Consider the following 13,301-nt stretch of genomic DNA (forward strand, 5'->3'; position numbering starts at 1 on the left):
ATGGTAGATACCCAAAGTGTAAAGACAATTTTCATCAACATACCTTGTCGGGAGGATCTCCCGATTTTGCAACCGTTCGATAATCTTCCTTTGCCTATCTCCCGGTTTCCCTCCTCGAAGAATGAATCCATTGAACTCCGTTTTGTAGCTCTTGCAGTGTGGTGAAGAAGATGAAATGGGTTTGTAAAAAGGTTGGATTTTTATGAAATTCGACGGATGAAAATGAAAATGGAAATCGGGAAAATGATTTGTATGGTGTGAGGATGAGAAAGGTGGGAGCTTTTGTGGGGTTCAAGGACGTTTTTGCAAGGTGGAAACATGGGTTTTGAAGGTTTGAAGGTGTGAAAATGGTGAAGAAAGGGAGTCTGCCCCGAGCTTATACAGACACAGTGGCGGGCGCCACAACATCTATGGTGGGCGCCACAAGGCAAAACTCTCCTGGGCCGGATTTTGGTCCTTTAGCTTGGGCTTCTCGTTGTCTTTTTGGTTGGGGGGTCCGGATAGCATTTGTCTTGTAATTTCCTAGTAACATGAGGCTTGCATAATTTTATAAAAATAAAAATAAAATTTAAACATTAGACTAAATAAATAAATAAATAATTAATATAAGTAAACTATAATAAAAATGTAAATAAAATAAACAAACATAAAACATAAATATATATATATATATATAAATGTGGAAATATCAATATGCTGACATAGTTAAGAAAAATATCCCAAATGCAATGACATAAAATAAGTTAGATAAATGCGAGGAATATAAGCATAAGCGAGACAAAATAAAATGAGATGGTAAAATCAAATAGTAGGGGGTTCGTCTTCCTGAGTAGATCCACGGAGCATGGCTATCTCCTGCCTAAGCTCTGCGATCTCCTGGTATAAACAGTCGGCCTCGGTAGCGTGTGTGAGATCAGATATTCCCATTTGTAAGGTAAGGTCGGCTACCTCCTGCCTAAGCCCGACGATCTCTCTACGACACTCTGCAATCTGGGTGCGGATGTCTGGGGTCTGCAATGATAGATTGATAGAGAATACAATGATCCTGGGAGAAGGTGGTGTAGGCATATACTCAGCAATAGGTGGTGATCTCGGCTCCTCGATAGTCTCTCCCTGACCTTCTAGAGCATAACTCTAGTTAGCTGGATCATGCACACTAGTCATCATAGGATCAGGTAGTGTAAAATAATGAATCGCCTCACTATCGACTAGCAATCTGAACTGACATGGGTGATAAGAGGCTCTCCTCATCAACCCTCTGGTCAAACAAAAGTCGATATCCATGGTAGTGTACCCACAGTAGGTCCGGAGATGTAACAACTTACGAGATAGACCTAGGGCGATGGCGATCTGTGTGATGATCCCTCCTACATGAATAACTCCTTCAGAAGATCTGGAAACACCGTTGAGGCCACATAACAGAAAGTTCCCACATGTTACTGGGCGAGACTGGGATGCACAAAATAGTAGGAAGATCTCTTCTTCACTCAGTAATGTCTCAGCATCCGGTTTTCCTAGGAAGGAATGTGCCAGTATCATCTGAAAGTATCTAAAAGCAGGGTTGTGTATAGCCTAGGATAACTGAGTAGAAGGATCCTAGCTCCCTCCACCTGAGATGTCAGTCCAGAACTTTTCCACTTCCTTCCCTAGAAAGTATCCCATAGGTGTCTCAGGGATAGCGTCAGGGGTGGTCTGGAAGCCTAATAGGTCATCAAACTCTTTCTGGCTGAAAGAGTACTCAACTCCAAAGAGCCTGAAAGCAGCATACCCATCCGGTCTAGAGTAAGGGTCATAGTCAAATGAACTGAGGAACTCCAATGTCAAGTTCCTATAGGTGTTGCTTAGATCATCAGCGAACTCGTCCCAATGGAGCTGGTGGCTCAGAAATCGGATACTTGGCTCAATGCTCAGTGCTTCCATGCAGTGCTGATCTGGATAACGTGTGGGCGCCATAGGGCGCTGATAAAGAGCTATGTGGCGCTCTCTCTGAGCGTCATCTCTATAGGCCACGTGCATATCGTTGAAGTCTTGCGTCCTGTAAAAGTTAGAAAAGGGGTCCTGAAAATACAATCATTTCAAATATTTAGTCTCGGTGAAAATATGATAAAAATAAAATAAATTAAAATGCGAAAAAGTAAAAATGAAAAACCATGTGTTGCCTCCCACACAGCGCTTGTTTAACGTCATTAGCTTGACGATCGGAAGTTATACATGTTGGTGTAAGCCCTAGAGGCCAATACTTTTGGTACTTGTATCGAATTATTTATTAATAATAAAAGGCATTTTCTTTATTATGGTTGATTAATAAAGTCCCTAGAATAGATAGTCCGTTTAATGTATTAAGTGTGACTTAATCATGAGAGCACATTAAACATAAGGGCACTATTCTTAAAGTATCCGTAGTCGAGCTTTAATGTGAAGTGGGATAACATTAAAGCATTAAGACTACTATGTTTGTAGACTGATGATCACATCTCATGGATCATGGATAAAGAGTTATCAAGTCTTAAACATAGGTATGAATATTAGGAGTAATATTTATACCGGATTGACCCGCTATGAGAATACTATATAGAAAGTTATGCAAAGTGTCATAAGTTATTCTCATGGTGATAATAGTGTATACCACTCTTCGACCTGAAACCACTATGGATCCTAGATGTAGAGTCGAATGCTTTATTGCTGATCCAACGTTGTCCGTAACTGGATAACCATAAAGACAGTTAATAAGTACTCCACGAAGCATGCTGAGGGACATGAGTGTCCTAGATGGAATTTGCCAATCCTGCGTAACAGGATAAATGTCTATGGGCCCAATATTGAATTGGACAAGGGTGACACGGTCTATACCTTGTGTTCAATATAGACATAACGGCAAAGGGGTAATTATACACATAATTATTATCACAGGAGGTTTTGTCAGATCACATGACATTTTCGTGACTTGGGTAGCAGTGATGTGTTGCTAAATACCGCTCACTGTTTATTATGTTAAATGCATGATTTAATATAATTGCCAATGTCGCGAAAACCTATAGGGTCACACACAAAGGACGGATTGATGAGAGATAGAATAATTAAGGAACATCGTAAGGTACGGTGTACTTAAGAAGAATACGAAGTATGGTAAGGTACCAAATACTTAAGTGATTTTGGCATATTATGAGATATGGGTCAAAATACATTTAAGTGGGCTTTTTGGCTTGAAGCCCACACAAGTGGTTCTATAAATAGAGCTCTTGTGCAGAAGCTTTGTATGGGAATACAACACAACTGAAGAGTTGGAATTTCGTTTCCCTCTTTCTCTCATTCAAAGCCTTCATTCATAACAGCTAGCACTGCGATTGAAGGAATCCGTTCGTGTGGACTGAGTAGAGACGTTGTCATCGTTCAACGTTCGTGATCGCCCCGTGGATTTGTATCCAAGGTTTTGGTCGTTTCAAGAGATCTGCACCAAAGGTTTGAATCGCCACAAGAGGTAACGATTCTATCACTGATCATGCCCATTCGTAAGGATCACTAAATGGAGAAAATTTTAAATTCCACTGCGCCTTGGATGGCAATTCTCCAACAGTGGTATCAGAGCCACTTACGAAACCATGAATCTGATAACTATTTTTATTCTGTAATAATATGATTAAAGACAGAATGAATCAAAGGTTAAATTGAGATCGATCAAGTTACATATATGTGATATATGTAACCCTGATGCAAAATACATTATACATGATATAGTGTTCTTGTTTCGTTCATTCAAACCCTCGATGATTGTTTTCCTTTGAGCGATCAATGATCGTTTGCTTCTTGATCCGACATTAGTATGGTGAAGCAATGACGTGTTGATCAATCATACTGAATTAACAATCGAGATGTGTTTGACGGTCTGAAATTGGTGCATCAGGGTTAGTGACGACACAAGGGTTGTGTTGTCAGAGAGTTATGTGATTGGGGTATGATTGCACAAGAGTTGTGCGTTCTAAACACTTTTCCGAACAGTGTTAACCGGTTAACGCGTATGGTTAACCGGTTAACGCAATGCGAAATAAAAAATTTTGAGTTTTCAAACAGTGTTAACCGGTTAACGCTTTTGGTTAACCGGTTAACGCAAGACGAAATTCAGTTTTCTGAGTTTTTCAAACAGTGTTAACCGGTTAACGCATATGGTTAACCGGTTAACGCAAGGCAGAAAAGAGTTTTCTAAAAGTTTTAAAACAGTGTTAACTGGTTAACGCATATGGTTAACCGGTTAACGCAAAGAAAAATTCACCAGTTCGGCTAGAAAAAGTGCTTTGAAGTATCAAGTGTTGATACGAAAGACGACGTCAATTTTAAATGAATTGTTCATTAAAATTTTCGAGCAGGGGCGCTGCCCCTTAGACCCCGCAAGGGGCGCTGCCCCCTTGACCCCTGTCCGCTGAACCGGGCAGCGGAACACCCGTTCCCGCTGTCCGGGCAGCGGACCCCCGACTAACTCTGCATAGTATGATCGGTCATCGAAATTTAATTTGATTTTAATTAATTAAAGGAATTAATAATAATAATAATAATAATAATAAAGTGTTTATTATTGTCTTGTGGTGATCGGTTATGGCCTTAGTTTTCCTTTGTTTTGTTTTGGGTTTTTAAAATACGACCTGCGTGTCGTGCCTCTCTCTTTATCTCCCAAATGTAACTTTTCTCATCTCACTCCCTCGTATGTAAAACGAGTTTCTTTCATGTAATGTAATGATATGAAGAAAGCAAAGAAGTCAGTGCCAAAGGAGGACAACCTTGAAGATCTTGCTTGGAGAAGCTTAGATCGTTGTAGGTTAGCTTAGGTTCTCTCATTGGCTTGGGAGAACAATTGCGCTAGGGGCCATAACTGTTTCATTTTGTGTGAATGTATGTTGATGCATGTGAGAGACGGTTTATATGATAAACAAGCCGGTGAGATCAGAAAAATTGCAATTCCCTCAAAATTAAATATTAAGTTTATGCTTTCCAAGTTTTAACACTCATCAAGACTAGTAATGGATAATATAGGTTTCGCCTACGCGAGGTGCATGATCTATATATTGGTAAGGTGCGATGGGATAATTGTAATATCCAACTGTTAAAACAATGGGTCAAACTTAACTAAACAAATTATAATAAGATTATATATATGTTTAGAAGCAAGAGTTGGGAATAATCTATATGATGGATTGGAATAAGGAGTTATTCACCCAACTAAAATTTTCGAGAGTTGTATGAGATACAATTGGAAGGAGTTCCTACCTAAATAACCTAGTTTTGTGTAATCCGCCTACGCGGACTTAGAACGAAGTGAAATATGGATCTCGACCCACTAGAAAATCTTCCAACGGGATTTTCCGAATCAGATGATGAGGGTCATTTGTTTTGAGTAAAATAGTGGGTGCATGTTTAATTAAAGGCCTAATTAAATATGTCAATGATACTTATATTTTCATAAATCCTTGTGTAGATTACCATGACAGCAAACACCTCTAACAACATCTTGCGATCAATCCTTGATAAGGAAAAATTGTCTGGGACAAATTTTCTGGATTGGTACCGAGACATGAGGATTGTCCTCAAACATGATAAAGGGAAAGGCAAGGAAGTTGCCAAACCCAAACCCACTAGTGCTGCTTTGAAGCCTAGTGGAAGCATAGAAAAGGAAGGTACCTGCTTCCGTTGCGGTAAGACCGCACACTGGAAGAGGAACTGCCCAAAGTACCTGGAAGATAGGAAGAATGGAGTAGAGACTCCAACTTCAGGCATTTTTGTTATTAAAATTAATTTATCTACTTCTGCATCATGGGTATTAGATACTGGATGCGGTTCTCACATTTGTACAAATGTGCAAGAACTAAAAAGGAGTAGAAAATTGGCAAAAGGTGAAGTCGACCTACGAGTTGGTAATGGAGCAAAGGTTGCTGCCTTAGCCATAGGAACTTATGAATTGACTTTACCTAGTGGTTTGATAATTCAGTTAGAGAACTGTTATTATGTACCAGCAATTAGCAGGAATATTATTTCCGTTTCTTGTTTGGACAAGTTCGGTTTTTCATTCATAATAAAGAACAATTGTTGTTCAATTTATTTGAATGATATATTCTATGCAACTGCAGAAATGAACAATGGACTATATATCATTGATCTTGAAATGCCTATTTATAACATTAATACTAAAAGGATGAAACCTAATGAGTTAAATCCAACTTACCTTTGGCATTGTCGATTAGGCCACATAAATGAGAAACGCATTTCCAAACTCCATAAAGATGGACTGTTGGACTCTTTTGATTATGAATCATATGAGACATGCAGATCTTGTTTAATTGGAAAGATGACAAAGTCTCCATTCACAGGAAAAGGTGAAAGAGCTAATGATCTTTTGGCCCTCATACATACTGATGTATGTGGTCCACTGAACATATCAGCCAGAGGAGGTTTTCAGTACTTCATCACATTCACTGATGATTTCAGTAGATATGGTTATGTGTATTTAATGAAACACAAATCAGAGTCCTTTGAAAAGTTCAAAGAATTCAAGAATGAAGTACAAAACCAACTAGGTAAGAATATTAAAGCTCTTCGATCAGATCGAGGTGGTGAATATTTAAGCCTAGAGTTTGATGACCATCTGAAAGAGTGTGGGATCCTATCCCAACTCACTCCTCCTTGAACACCCCAATGGAATGGTGTGTCTGAGAGAAGAAATCGAACCCTGTTGGACATGGTCCGATCCATGATGAGTCAAGCCGATCTTCCAAACTCCTTTTGGGGACATGCGTTGTTGACCGCAGCTTACACACTTAACCGTGTTCCATCCAAAAAGGTTGATAAGACACCATATGAGATATGGATGGTAAGAGACCACATATGTCTTACATGAAGATTTGGGGTTGCGAAGTTTATGTGAAACGACAATTTTCAACTAAGCTTGAGCCCAAATCTGACCAATGCTTATTTGTGGGGTATCCTAAAGAAACAAGAGGACATTACTTCTACAATCCTTCTGAGCGCAAAGTGTTTGTCGCTCGAACTGGAGTTTTCCTAGAAAAGGATTTTATTTCCAAAGGAACCAGTGGGAGGAAAGTAGAGCTTGAAGAAATTCAAGAATCACAAAGCATCGATACACCTATGGAGGAATTAGAGCAGGAAACACAAATGGTTGTGGAAGAGCAACCTGCTCAAGTAGAACAAGACCAGCGTAGGTCAGGCAGGATACGCCACCTACCTGAGAGATATGGATATCTCATAACAGATCAAGATGATGTATTACTCATGGATCAAGATGAGCCTGTGACCTACCAAGAGGCCATAACTGGTCCCGAGTCTGAGAAGTGGCTAGAGGCCATGAAATCCGAAATAGATTCCATGTACACTAACCAAGTTTGGAACTTGGTAGAGCCTCCTGTAAGAGTTAATCCTATAGGATGCAAGTGGGTCTTCAAAAAGAAGACTGACATGGATGGTAAGGTACATACCTATAAAGCAAGACTGGTTGCAAAAGGATATAAACAAATTCATGGGGTTGACTATGATGAAACCTTTTCACCAGTTGCAATGCTTAAATCTATTCGGATTTTACTTGCTGTTGCTGCATATCATGATTATGAAATATGGCAGATGGATGTCAAAACTGCTTTCCTTAATGGGAATCTTCTTGAGGATGTGTACATGACACAGCCTGAAGGATTTGACATACCAGAAGAAGCCCATAAGATATGTAAGCTACAAAGATCAATCTATGGATTGAAGCAAGCTTCCAGAAGCTGGAATCTTCGTTTTGATGAAACGGTAAAACAATATGGATTCATCAAGAACGAAGATGAGCCTTGTGTCTACAAGAAGGTTAGTGGGAGCATGATCGTGTTCCTGGTGTTATATGTAGATGGCATATTACTCATTGGAAACGATATCCCTACCCTGCAACAAGTAAAGACTTGGTTGGGGAAATGCTTTTCTATGAAGGACCTAGGTGAAGTAGCCTATATATTAGGAATCAGAATCTATAGAGATAGATCACAAAAACTGCTTGGCCTAAGTCAGAGTACATACATAGACAAAGTGTTGAGACACTTTCATATGCATGGTTGCAAGAAAGGATTCATACCTATGCAACATGGCCTGTGTCTGTCAAAAACACAATTCCCTTCAACTAAGGAAGAAAGGGAACACATGAATGAGACTCCATATGCATCTGCAATAGGATCTATCATGTATGCCATGTTATGTACTCGACCAGATGTCTCGTATGCTTTAAGTGCAACAAGTAGGTACCAATCTGATCCTGGTGATGCCCATTGGGTAGCTGTTAAGAATATTCTTAAGTACTTGAGAAGGACTAAGGAATCATTCTTGATATATGGAGGTCAGGAAGAGTTGACTGTAATTGGTTACACTGATGCTAGCTTCCAGACAGATAAGGATGACTTTAGATCGCAATCTGGTTATGTGTTTTGCTTGAACGGTGGTGCTGTGAGCTGGAAAAGTTCAAAGCAAGATACAGTTGCTGATTCTACGACCGAGGCCGAGTATATTGCTGCCTCAAGTGCAGCAAAGGAAGCTGTTTGGATCAGGAAGTTCATTAGTGAATTTGGCATAGTCCCTAGCATTGTGGATCCCATTGGTCTCTATTGTGATAACAATGGTGCTATCGCACAAGCTAAGGAGCCTAGATCTCACCAACGATCCAAACACATACTTAGGCGTTGTGCGAAAATATGTAAAGTACCTACACTTGACAATATAGTTGACCCACTGACAAAGCCTCTTGCGCAGCAGAAGCATGATGGCCATACTAGATCAATGGGCATACGGGGTATGTCTGATTGGCTCTAGTGCTAGTGGGAGATTGTTGGTGTAAGCCCTAGAGGCCAATACTTTTGGTACTTGTATCGAATTATTTATTAATAATAAAAGGCATTTTCTTTATTATGGTTGATTAATAAAGTCCCTAGAATAGATAGTCCGTTTAATGTATTAAGTGTGACTTAATCATGAGAACACATTAAACATAAGGGCACTGTTCTTAAAGTATCCGTAGTCGAGCTTTAATGTGAAGTGGGATAACATTAAAGCATTAAGACTATTATGTTTGTAGACTGATGATCACATCTCATGGATCATGGATAAAGAGTTATCAAGTCTTAAACATAGGTATGAATATAAGGAGTAATATTTATACCGGATTGACCCGCTATGAGAATACTATATAGAAAGTTATGCAAAGTGTCATAAGTTATTCTCATGGTGATAATAGTGTATACCACTCTTCGACCTGAAACCACTATGGATCCTAGATGTAGAGTCGAATGCTTTATTGCTGATCTAACGTTGTCCGTAACTGGATAACCATAAAGACAGTTAATGAGTACTCCATGAAGCATGCTGAGGGACATGAGTGTCCTAGATGGAATTTGCCAATCCTGCGTAACAGGATAAATGTCTATGGGCCCAATATTGAACTGGACAAGGGTGACACGGTCTATACCTTGTGTTCAATATAGACATAAGGGCAAAGGGGTAATTATACACATAATTATTATCACAGGAGGTTTTGTCAGATCACATGACATTTTCGTGACTTGGGTAGCAGTGATGTGTTGCTAGATACCGCTCACTGTTTATTATGTTAAATGCATGATTTAATATAATTGCCAACGTCGCAAAAACCTATAGGGTCACACACAAAGGACGGATTGATGAGAGATAGAATAATTAAGGAACATCGTAAGGTACGGTGTACTTAAGAAGAATACGAAGTATGGTAAGGTACCAAATACTTAAGTGATTTTGGCATATTATGAGATATGGGCCAAAATACATTTAAGTGGGGTTTTTGGCTTGAAGCCCACACAAGTGGTTCTATAAATAGAGCTCTTGTGCAGAAGCTTTGCATGGGAATACAACACAACTGAAGAGTTGGAATTTCGTTTCCCTCTTTCTCTCACTTAAAGCCTTCATTCATAACAGCTAGCACTGCGATTGAAGGAATCCGTTCGTGTGGACTGAGTAGAGACGTTGTCATCGTTCAACGTTCGTGATCGCCCCGTGGATTTGTATCCAAGGTTTTGGTCGTTTCAAGAGATCTGCACCAAAGGTTTGAATCGCCACAAGAGGTAACGATTCTATCACTGATCATGCCCATTCGTAAGGATCACTAAATGGAGAAAATTTTAAATTCCGCTGCGCCTTGGATGGCAATTCTCCAACGATACACCTGTAGTAGGGGTCGGTGGATCAATTAGTGTGTGGCTTGAGTAGTCTGCTGGAATGTCTCCTCCTTCGTAGAGCTTCAATCTTTGTCCATTTACAATGAATGGACTACAGGTTTTGTTCTTGATTTCTACGGCTCCGGATCTCATAATCTTGGAAACTTCGAAAGGGCCGGTCCATCTTGAGCGTAGTTTCCCTGGGAAGAGTCGTAACCTAGAGTTGAACAAGAGAACAGGGTCGCCTATATTGAAATCTTTCTTTACTATTCTTTTGTCGTGCCAGGCTTTTGTTCTCTCTTTGTATATCTTGGCATTCTCGTAGGCAGATTGCCTGAGTTCTTCTAGTTTGTGAATGTCAAGGATACGCTTCTCACCAACGGTCAGGTAGTCTAAATTCAAAGTTTTAATGGCCCAATAGGCCTTATGCTCTAATTCAAAAGGCAAGTGACAGGATTTTCCATAGACTAGTTGGTAGGGAGTAGTTCCTATAGGGGTTTTGAAAGCAGCTCTATAGGCCCATAGTGCTTCTTGAAGCTTCTGAGACCAGTCTCTCCTAGATATTGAAACTGTTTTCTCTAGGATTTGTTTTATCTCCCTATTGGATACTTCTACTTGGCCACTAGTCTGTGGGTGGTATGGTGTTGCTACTCTATGCCTAAATCCATATTTTCTTAAAAGTTTATCAAATATTCTCGATATGAAGTGTGATTCTCCATCGCTTATGACTAAACGTGGTGTTCCAAATCTAGGGAATATATAGTTCTTAAATAGCTTGATCACTACTGTCATACCCTGATTTTGGTCCTGAAAATTTTCTATCAATCATTCATTTTCTTTCCTCCTCATGACCATTTCATCTGGTCACGAATCTATCCACCTACACGAATTGTTTAGACATTGCCACTACTTGTCATTCCCTGACTATTAGATTTTTACCTCTCTATTTGGCTTTAGACGTTTGATATATTCAGTTGGAATGTCATGACTTTCATTCTCATGTCTAAATTCAATCCATGTTTTGTCTCTCTCATGGAACATCATTTTCCCTTTCAATCTTAATTCAAGGAGATTCCATCTATATTCCATCTCATATTTCTATATATCATGTTCAAATTTGCATTCACATTTTTTCATTCACATTGGAAAAACTTCCATTCACATTTCTATATAATCATTCATATTTTTTCATTCACATTTCTATATATCATCCATCATTCAATTTACAAGAAAAAAAACAGTTAACACCCAAATCCAAAATGTGATAAAAATAATGGTCAGAGATTTTGCAGCAGCTACGTTCTAGAAGTCCTATTGAGTTTGCACGCATAAACAAAGTTCTTTATTTTTCATGACGGAATTCAAAGCAGTGCCACAAGTGCCATAAATGGAAAAATTGCTACACCTATTACAATCCTTCTGTGAGAAAATGCAATTGTATATACAAGATGCAGACTTTGCAAATGGAGAAAGCACATAAGTATTATTGTTACAAGGGATTATCCGTTCTTGAAAAAAATAAATGACATTGCGTACGTATGTGGAAACACTCCAATTTCAAGACAGATTGCATTCACATGCATATTTTGGTAAAGCAACTACAGGCATGCCACATTCTTGTACTAGCCGCTTGAAATACGAGCAAAACTTGAGTAGAATGTATCACTTCCTAAAAAAAAGCAGAACCCAACAGTGTTCCTGAATCTAGCATTATCCAAAAGGCTAGTAATGCATTGGAAATTCTAAAAGAAGTCCTTGATGCTATAGATGCCAAGCATCCTCAGGGAGCAAGAGATGAATTCACCCTTGACCTTGTTGAGCAATGTTCATTTTAAAAGCAGAGGGTAATGCATCTTGTGATGACTTCTAGAGATGAAAGGATAGTTTCCCGAGCAATCGAAGTGAATGAGCAGTTTCAAAAATCTCTAGATAAACATTATGAGCTTCTTTCTAGCCAGGTTACAACAACCGTGAATCACTTCGACTGTGAAGAAGCGGAGGAGGAGGAAGAAGAACCCGAACAGTTATTCAGAAGATTACGCAAAGGAAAAGCTTGTGTAAGGCCTGGAGATGAAGAAACTGAACCTCAGTTTCCTCGATTGAGTTTACTTGAAGAGAGGCTCAATCGTCCACTAATACGACCACTAGAATCATCTCAGGAAGCTCACACTGCTCCTGTACCTGTTGTAGTTCCACCTCCAAGTGCAAAGCCTCCTCCTGTTACAATTCCACCACCGCCACAACAAATTCAACCATCTTCTTTCACCCACCCTGCAAAGCATAACCAGAAAATTCAAAACCATGTTCAAGAATAAATTACATATTGAATGAAACCATGCTTTAAGTAGTCATGCAAGACAAGCCTGCAGCATTCCATCGCCAAACCTGCCGGTTCACAATGCAACAATGTTGAAAGCAAAGAACTAGAGAAAGAAATGGAGAATAGCAACAGAGAAATGAGACATGTTACTACAACCACTGTATCATTAAGATGAATAGCTTATGGAAAGATGGATTTTTTTAGTGAAGTTATTGGAAACTTATTGCAGTAAATTATCAATTTCACAGTTGCACTCACACTGTTTGAAAGTGGGTCTTGTTCATGATAGTTTCATTGTTACCAAGCTCAATGGTTGCCTGTTATGCTTCTTGCTGCAAGGGCTTCCAGGATTGAAAACCAGGATGCCAAAATATCCGCCTCTCCGACCATAACCGATACCTGCAATCACCAACAACATCCTACAACATTGTCAACATTTTGCATCAATTGATACTGCTTCATCAAAACTTAATATCCGAATGTGTAGAAGCTTAATGGTAGTTATGTCTTCTATATTCCTTACCACCACACAATTGGGTCGGCAATGTATCCTTATTGCTCAAGATCATTATCGCACTTATCATTGTAATACGGTTGAGAGGATTCACTATGCGGCTTATTTGATTCAATTGACGCCTTTATCAACGCCTTCACCGTTAAGAGCAGCACTACGCACTCTTCAACCTGTGCGATTCCTTTCAACGCAAAATGGAGAACAAACTACCTGCAACAAAACGACATCAAATTGTGAGATGTGGCAGTATCTTTTAAGAAAA

The 13,301-nt window shown here is 39.3% G+C and overlaps 1 protein-coding gene across 1 annotated transcript; it reads left to right on the forward strand.

Annotated features, from left to right (window-relative positions):
- Positions 1-12,064: 12,064 nt before the first annotated feature.
- Positions 12,065-12,520, forward strand: LOC127137127 (TOM1-like protein 5). Its single transcript, XM_051063611.1, has one exon. It carries the CDS (start codon positions 12,065-12,067, stop codon positions 12,518-12,520), a length of 456 nt encoding a protein of 151 aa, XP_050919568.1.
- Positions 12,521-13,301: the final 781 nt, after the last annotated feature.

This window comes from Lathyrus oleraceus, chromosome 4 (genome assembly GCF_024323335.1).
Source record: "Lathyrus oleraceus cultivar Zhongwan6 chromosome 4, CAAS_Psat_ZW6_1.0, whole genome shotgun sequence".
Taxonomy (NCBI): domain Eukaryota; kingdom Viridiplantae; phylum Streptophyta; class Magnoliopsida; order Fabales; family Fabaceae; genus Lathyrus; species Lathyrus oleraceus.

Bases quoted from the DNA above. Each gene is read 5' to 3' on its own strand.
- LOC127137127 (XM_051063611.1), top strand. From the start codon at position 12,065: ATGACTTCTAGAGATGAAAGGATAGTTTCCCGAGCAATCGAAGTGAAT.